The sequence below is a fragment of the Bufo bufo genome, chromosome 1 (genome assembly GCF_905171765.1).
Source record: "Bufo bufo chromosome 1, aBufBuf1.1, whole genome shotgun sequence".
NCBI classification, from domain to species: Eukaryota; Metazoa; Chordata; class Amphibia; order Anura; family Bufonidae; genus Bufo; species Bufo bufo.
In genome coordinates, this window is record NC_053389.1 from 41,479,404 (window position 1) to 41,487,699 (window position 8,296).

The 8,296-nt window shown below is 51.1% G+C and overlaps 1 protein-coding gene across 7 annotated transcripts; it reads right to left on the reverse strand.

Annotated features, from left to right (window-relative positions):
- Positions 1-1,642: 1,642 nt before the first annotated feature.
- Positions 1,643-8,293, reverse strand: PSENEN (presenilin enhancer, gamma-secretase subunit). Of its 7 annotated transcripts, none has more exons than XM_040422322.1 (5): positions 7,995-8,293; positions 7,098-7,188; positions 4,582-4,700; positions 3,837-3,941; positions 1,643-1,961 (listed from the first exon to the last, which is right to left on the reverse strand). In XM_040422322.1, exons 3-5 carry the CDS (start codon positions 4,640-4,642, stop codon positions 1,822-1,824), a joined length of 306 nt encoding a protein of 101 aa, XP_040278256.1. In that variant the 5' UTR covers positions 4,643-4,700; positions 7,098-7,188; positions 7,995-8,293; the 3' UTR covers positions 1,643-1,821. The 7 variants fall into 7 exon arrangements, with proteins under 7 accessions (XP_040278256.1, XP_040278246.1, XP_040278236.1 ...); XM_040422312.1 differs by having other exon boundaries at positions 7,931-8,293; XM_040422302.1 differs by having other exon boundaries at positions 7,057-7,188; positions 7,995-8,292.
- Between the last annotated feature and the right edge of the window lie 3 nt (positions 8,294-8,296).

Sequence of the window (8,296 nt, forward strand, 5' to 3'; positions counted from 1 at the left end):
GCAAAACACATTGCACCTGCGTGATAAAAACTGAACATCGGAACGCAATCGCAGTCAAAACTGACGGCAATTGCTTAACTACTCGCGCAGGGTTTTCCGCAACGCATCCGGACCTAATCCGGGCTCGTGTGAAAGAGGCCTAAGTGGTAACGTATTGTTTCCAGTCAAGTGATGCTGAAAATTGCACTGCCGGAACACCGCTTTAAGGCCAGGTCCATCTATGTAAAATGACAGGACATTTTCTGGGCTGTTTGCTCTGCAACAGAATGTGCATGGTTTTATCTAGAAGCAGGAAATCAGGGAACAAATACTTCTCACAGCTGATGGATTGTTACAGTTGTATCCAAAGGCCACTGTGTTTTGCTCACGGCGAACTATCTAGATTGGATAATATTGTAGGAAAAATTCAGGATCAGTGCAGGATGTAATGTATTGTATGTACACAGGGACTGCACCAGCAGAATAGTGAGTGCAGCTCTGGAGTATAATACAGGATGTAACTCAGGATCAGTATAGGATAAGTAATGTAATGTATGTACACAGTGACTGCACCAGCAGAATAGTGAGTGCAGCTCTGGGGTATAATACAGGATGTAACTCAGGATCAGTACAGGATAAGTAATGTAATGTATGTACACAGTGACTCCACCAGCAGAATAGTAAGTGCAGCTCTGGAGTATAATACAGGATGTAACTCAGGATCAGTACAGGATAAGTAATGTAATGTATGTACACAGTGACTGCACCAGCAGAATAGTGAGTGCAGCTCTGGAGTATAATACAGGATGTAACTCAGGATCAGTACAGGATAAGTAATGTAATGTATATACACAGTGACTGCACCAGCAGAATAGTGAGTGCAGCTCTGGAGTATAATACAGGATGTAACTCAGGATCAGTACAGGATAAGTAATGTAATGTATGTACACAGTGACTGCACCAGCAGAATAGTGAGTGCAGCTCTGGAGTATAATACAGGATACGTAATGTATGTACTCAGTGACTCCACCAGCAGAATAGTGAGTGCAGCTCTGGAGGATATTACAGGATGTACCTTGGTATAAGTAATGTACACTGTGACTACTGTGAATTTGGGTGGAGAAGCTTTAAGAGCAGCTGTGTAATCAGTCTATCATCCCTGCATTGTGTCCTATCTGATATCCTTACGGACATCTCACCCCCGCAGGTTATATATAGCCAGTAATGTTTCCATAGCAGGGACAACATTTTCTCCAGGTCACACTGAACGCCTCCTCTCTTCCACCTGTAATGGGGAGAGCACTGGAAATTCTGCCCACAGGGGGCGCTGTCAGCGCAGAGACATAAGGGATTAGGGATAATCTGCAGTGACCGGTCCGATGTGAATTTATAGGAGGTGAGTCACTCCATGCACCCGCAGCTGAACATATGGGGGCAGTGCACTTAAAGGACCCTTTCTCTACAACTTCTACTCCCTGTAATGATCACCCAGCTTTCCCAGACTCCGGAATGGAGCAATACAGTGTATCCTAATTAGATCTGCAGTGGAAGCAGCTTCTATAGGTGGCATAATCACAGCCATATCGTTTGCCACTCCATTTGTACCCCTCCCCCACCCGGCCCTAGGTTATCAACAACCAGGACAAGAACAACCAATAGGACGGAACCTTTAACATTTTATTGGACAATTATAACAGATCCGGCCCATTATACAGCGAAATGCCCCAGTCCGGGCTGCGCGCGCTTCATTAGTCTCTGTACTGTGTTGTGGCGAGGGGTCCGGAGCAAAAGAAAGAAGTCCTGGGTGGTCCCGGGTGTGGAATGACAGTGTCCCCCGCCACATCAGGGGATGCCTAGTGGTATAGTGAAGGAGAGGTAGTCGCCGGTGGCCCCCCAGCTGGCGCGATGCGTCTGATAGATGCTGATCCACGTGGTGAGGATGACCACCCACACAAAGAGGCCGAAGGCAGAGCGCTTCACGTCTGCAGGAGGTAAGAGAGAATTAGCAGGTCCGTCCGTCATCCTTCATCGCAGTCCTCGCTTTACCAGAGCCCTGAACGGAAAAATCTGCCGCTCAAAACTGTGGAAAAGTGGGGTGAGCACCTCTGTGCGAGCTATTATGTCCCCCCAGTGCGGTCCTAGATGAGGGACACCTACACTCTCACCCCTTAGTCCCTACATATACAGTACACACTGACACCAAGAAAATGCTGCACCAGACATGTTGGATTGCTGCAAAACTGCTGGACATGATTACAGGCGAGGACTGATCGGGTCTGAGGAGGCTGTAAAAGTGCTGCCCTATAAAAAAAATGCTCTCAGGGGCTACTTTTGGGCAGTGTACCCCTTGGTGAGAGATTGTTGACTAAAAGAGATGCCTCCACAGCGCACTTGAAGGCATTGCGCTGAGTTGACAGATTTTGAGAGGGGGCGCATCATTGGGCTGAGAGAAGCAGGATGGTCAATTTGATGAATTGCCGCCATCTACGCTTTTCTGACCTACCCGTTAGGCCTCTTGCACACAAACGTTTATTTAGTTTGTTTTTTGCGTTCTGTATACGGAACCATTCATTTCAATGGATCCACAAAAAAAACAGAAGGTACTCCGTATGCCTTCCGTTTCCGTATTTCCGTTCAAAGATAGAACATGTCCTATTATTGTCCGCATAACGGACAAGGACAGTACTGTTCTATCAGGAGCCAGCTGTTCCGCAAAAAACAGAATGCACACGTACGTCATCCGTATTTTTTGCGGACCGCAAAATACTGAAAAAGCCATACAGTCGTGTGCAAGAGGCCTTAGGAGGTATTGGGAGCAGTGGTTACGTGAGGGCACGCTCACGGCGAACAGACTCCAGACAGACCACCAGCAGAGAGGATCACGAGCAGCTGCCACAGGCCCAGCTGCAACATCTGTGGGCAAATGTGCCATAGGATACCACACGGATCCTGTATGCCTCCATGCCAACCCGATCTCAGCATGTCTCCAGGCCGTATCTCATCTTGTCTCCAGGCTAGAGGCCGTATCTCAGGCTAGAGGCCGTATCTCATCTCGTCTCCAGGCTAGAGGCCGTATCTCATCTCGTCTCCAGGCTAGAGGCCGTATCTCATCTCGGATTCAGGCTAGAGGCCGTATCTCATCTCGGATTCAGGCTAGAGGCCGTATCTCATCTCGGATTCAGGCTAGAGGCCGTATCTCATCTCGGATTCAGGCTAGAGGCCGTATCTCATCTCGGATTCAGGCTAGAGGCCGTATCTCATCTCGGATTCAGGCTAGAGGCCGTATCTCATCTCGGATTCAGGCTAGAGGCTGTATCTCATCTCGGATTCAGGCTAGAGGCCGTATCTCATCTCGGATTCAGGCTAGAGGCCGTATCTCATCTCGTCTCCAGGCTAGAGGCCGTATCTCATCTCGTCTCCAGGCTAGAGGCCGTATCTCATCTCGTCTCCAGGCTAGAGGCCGTATCTCATCTCGTCTCCAGGCTAGAGGCCGTATCTCATCTCGTCTCCAGGCTAGAGGCCGTATCTCATCTCGTCTCCAGGCTAGAGGCGTATCTCATCTCGTGTCCAGGCTAGAGGCCGTATCTCATCTCGTCTCCAGGCTAGAGGCCGTATCTCATCTTGGATTCAGGCTAGAGGCGGCTCAACAGGGTCCTAGAGCCTCCTTTTTACAGTTTTACCCAACGATCTTCTCCTTTCCTCTAATATTGCAATCACTTTCATCTATCATTACATTCACACATAGAAAGCTTCATTCCAACATCTCCTTCTTGGTGCAGGATTTTTTTTTTGTCAATGAGTGTAAATGGTAATAGGAGGAGCCCCCCTCGCCCTCCCCCTGGTGCCCCAATACTCACAGCTCTGGATCTGGGGCTGCTCAGTGTACACCGGCTTGAAGAACGCTTCCTTAAAGAACCACGTTACGTTGACGAGCCACAGGAACGGCAGCAGAGCAAAACCCCCTGTGGACAAACATGATGAAGGGGTTAATAGTGTATGTATCAAAGCTGGAATTCTGATACAGAGAAGGTCGGTCAAGTGACCGCGCCGGGGAGCGGACGCTAAACCGCTACGCGCCGGGGAGCGGACGCTAAACCTCTACGCGCCGGGGAGCGGACGCTAAACCTCCACGCGCCGGGGAGCGGACGCTAAACCTCCACGCGCCGGGGAGCGGACGCTAAACCTCCACGCGCCGGGGAGCGGACGCTAAACCTCCACGCGCCGGGGAGCGGACGCTAAACCGCTACGCGCCGGGGAGCGGACGCTAAACCTCCACGCGCCGGGGAGCGGACGCTAAACCTCCACGCGCCGGGGAGCGGACGCTAAACCTCCACGCGCCGGGGAGCGGACGCTAAACCGCTACGCGCCGGGGAGCGGACGCTAAACCGCTACGCGCCGGGGAGCGGACGCTAAACCGCTACGCGCCGGGGAGCGGACGCTAAACCGCTACGCGCCGGGGAGCGGACGCTAAACCGCTACGCGCCGGGGAGCGGACGCTAAACCGCTACGCGCCGGGGAGCGGACGCTAAACCTCTAGACACAACATCACAGGACACCAGGGAAACACATGCAGGGGATAGGACTGTCAGGACTGTCACGGACCCAGGTAATACTTTCTACACAGCTGCAGTTTCTCCTCGTTGGGGACACGCTCCAGGTTCATTGTGATGTCGGGGTGCTCGGATATTCAGGGCGCACTTATGGTCGGGATCTTTCCGCCTCTGTCACAAAAAGGAAGAAAAGAAATGAGAACACAGAAACGCGCGTTCTTTATAGGTCCTCAGAGGGCACGGCTTAGGCCTCTTTCACACTTGCGTTATTCTTTTCCGGCATAGAGTTCCGTCACAGGGGCTCTATACCGGAAAAGAACTGATCAGGCATATCGCCATGCACTCTGAATGGAGAGTAATCCGTTCAGTTTGCATCAGGATGTCTTCAGTTCAGTTGTTTTGACTGATCAGGCAAAAGAGAAAACCGTAGCATGCTACGGTTTTATCTCCGGCTAAAAAAACTGAAGACTTGCCTGAATGCCGGATCCGGCATTTTTTCCCATAGGAATGTATTAGTGCCGGATCCGGCATTCCGGTATGCGCATGCGCAGACTGAAAAAAAGGTGAAAAAATTAATGCCGGATCCGTTTTTGCCGGATGACACCAGAAAGACGGATCCGGCATTTCAATGTATTTTTTGGACTGATCAGGCATTTTTAAGACTGATCAGGATCCTGATCAGTCTTACTAATGCCATCAGTTAGCATACATTTTGCCTGATCCGGCAGGCAGTTCCGGCGACGGAACTGCCTGCCGGATCTCTCTGCCGCAAGTGTGAAAGTAGCCTTACTGACTGTTTCTGTTCACCCTTTTACCATGTCTCCTGCAATTCTATGTCCTTCAGGCCTCAGCTATCAGGGAGAGACCGACAGCAGTGTTCATCCTGTGCTTCCTGGTTCATAAGTAGAATGGTAGAACTACAGTAAAGACTGGCACAGGGTTATATTCCTATGCCAATCAGGCAGGCGGAAAGCTGGGTGGTGACCGTCAGAAGACCAAACACCTAATCTCAGGTAAACAAACCATTTACTCCTAACCCAGGGGACTAAGGGTTAAAGCGCCCGGGACCTCCCGCGTAGGAGAGGCCTCTAATGATTTATCACTAAGTCTTGATGAAGAGTCCGTATCTGTGTACTCAGATATTTTGGCGCTGTGCCCCCCCCCCCCCGTACGGCCTCCGCTCTTCTCAGAAGAGGCGTCTCGCCAGGGCCGTATTTGGTAATGTTTGAGTCTCTCTCCGAATCCCAGAGCCAGCGCTGCCTGCAGGATTAACCCTTCTGTCACCGAAGCCTCACACCCCTCTGCCGAGCCCCTCATCCCTTCCCCAGTTTTATGTAAACCCTGCATAACGAAACGTCCTGCGGCGGTCTTGCCTTTCGGTTCCTCACCACTTTCAAGAGCTCTGCTGGCTGTCAGTGAGCGTTAGCAAGCAGAAAATGAGTGATACAATTTAAAGGGGTATCCTGGTTTAAAAAGTTGCCCCTTATCCACAGGATATAGGGCTCACTATCAGATTGGCCGGGGGCCCACCGATGACACGAATGGGGTCCCATAGCCTGTGAAGCTCCCTGAAATGAACCGTCGGGATGAGCACGTTTTTTTCGACCAGCAGCTCCGTCTATTTCAGGGAGCTCCACAGGCTATGGGGACCCCATTCGTGTGATCGGTGGGGGGCGCAAGAGGTAATCTGCTAGCTAACCGGCGGATAAGTGAGAACTTTCTATAACCGGAATATCCCTTTAAAGGCTACGTATACACCTTCAGAGGCAATTTTTGTTTAGAATTGCATTTTACTCATTTTGGGCTAAAAATCATATTTTCAATTGGCCTTTATTAAAAATATTGAGCCGTTCGGTCACAAAGGGTTAACTGTGTGCTGGTACTTTCACTTTCACTTTGTGCTCTAAACTATGGAGAGGTCATAAACACTTATGTAAGCTGCATTCTTATCAGTAAGGTCAGAGAGCAGAGATAAGGAGCCCGTCTGCTCCCGGTCTGACGGAAAAGACTGAAAATCCACAGCCTGCTACTGGAGCATCTCCGCTCTGTCCAGAAAAAAAGGCTCCATATTTTTCATAAAGACCGATTGAAAAAATTATTTTTACCTCAAAATAAGTACAAAGCAATAATAAAAAAGAAATTGCCCCCAAAGGTGTGCATGGCCTTTAAGGCTTCGTTCACACTTTGTAAATCCTGTCAAATACCGCCTGGTGTAACAGCTCAGCAATCGGCCCTATCTTGTCCGGTAAAATGAAGGGAACCTGGCAGATCCCATTATCGCCACCGGGATCCGTCAGGCGCTTGGGGTCCGTCATATGATGGATCTGCTGCCATTTTCCAGATTACGTCAGAGCAGAACAACGGAGAGAACGCAGATGTGACCTAAGCCTAAGAGCTGAGGGTTTGTTACAACTGCACCCAGTCTGGAGCTGGACACAGCAGTACAAATCTCTCTCCACGACTGATAGTTTGTTACAATGTATCAGAGCAGGTAAAGTGTATCAGGCCGGGGGTCAGCATGGTTTACCTGACAGAGGATTTTCTAGACTGGATACAATTGGAACCAACCCTCAGCTGTGAGAAGTACCGGATCAAGATGGATGTTCAGCCTCTAGATGGGACCAAGCACATTCCTGTTCAGTGACAGCCAGCAGAGGTCCTGTAAATAGTGAAACATATACAGAATATAACAGAAACGTAGAATTTTGAATTTTTTATGACGATGGTAAGAAAACACTTCGTTAGAGGAGGGTTTACCAAATCTATTACTATGGGGGAACCGCTACTGAATGGGCGGGCACCCCCTACCGAACGGGGCGGGCAGCCCCTACCGAACGGGGGGCGGGCACCCCCTACCGAACGGGGGGCGGGCACCCCCTACCGAACGGGGGGCGGGCACCCCCTACCGAACGGGGGGCGGGCACCCCCTACCGAACGGGGGGCGGGCACCCCCTACCGAACGGGGGGCGGGCACCCCCTACCGAACGGGGGGCGGGCACCCCCTACCGAACGGGGGGCGGGCACCCCCTACCGAACGGGGCGGGCAGCCCCAACCGAACGGGGCGGGCACCCCCTACCGAACGGGGCGGGCACCCCCTACCGAACAGGCTACAGCTGATTAGGGCCTTGCTGATTTTTGGTGACTGCCCTATACACCCCAAACCTTATCTCCTTGCAAAAAGTATCCGTTTCCGGAAAGTTAGGACTGTGTCTGGGACGGTCCAGTTTACATAAAAGGTGGGGCCATGTGATATGGGGGTGCGGTTGGCAGCATAATGGGGGCACCAAATAAATGGAAATAAAGAAAAATTATAATATTCTCTAAAGAACAGGGCGCCAACACCTAATCTGGCCAACTTCCGGCCCAAGGCATGCCGGGACTTGTAGTTCTTCCACCCCACCTTAAAGTCAGGAGTCAAGACAGATCATCAATCGCGATTCTAGACGATATTCCTCTCAGCTCACCCCCCAATCTTCCTGTTCCTGGCTGGAGAGTTCCTGCGCTCGGGAATGTCGGGAAATGTAGTCCAGGAACCCATCAGGAAGGTCTGCGCATGCTCCGCCGGCAACACTACGCAAAGCATTTCGGGAGTTGTAGTTTTATGCCGACAATTAACACTGAAGCGGGGACGATTAGGGCGCACGGTGACCCCCCCGCCCCCCACTTTCTCTTAAGCAGCTACTCAGGGGGGTGTACTACGGTTACCGGAGGCTTCAGAGCGGAAACGGCTAGATTATTCTCCATCCGTGGACTACACCGGAGGAGG

What these genes read in the sequence shown, in the direction of transcription:
- PSENEN (XM_040422322.1), bottom strand. Translation starts at nt 4,642, where the DNA reads ATGAACCTGGAGCGTGTCCCCAACGAGGAGAAACTGCAGCTGTGTAGA. An exon ending in GTGTAGAAAGTATTACCTGG is followed by an intron (nt 3,942 to 4,581) that starts GTCCGTGACAGT and finishes GTTTGTCCACAG; the next exon opens with GGGGTTTTGCTCTGCTGCCG. An exon ending in GCAGCCCCAGATCCAGAGCT is followed by an intron (nt 1,962 to 3,836) that starts GTGAGTATTGGG and finishes TACCTCCTGCAG; the next exon opens with ACGTGAAGCGCTCTGCCTTC.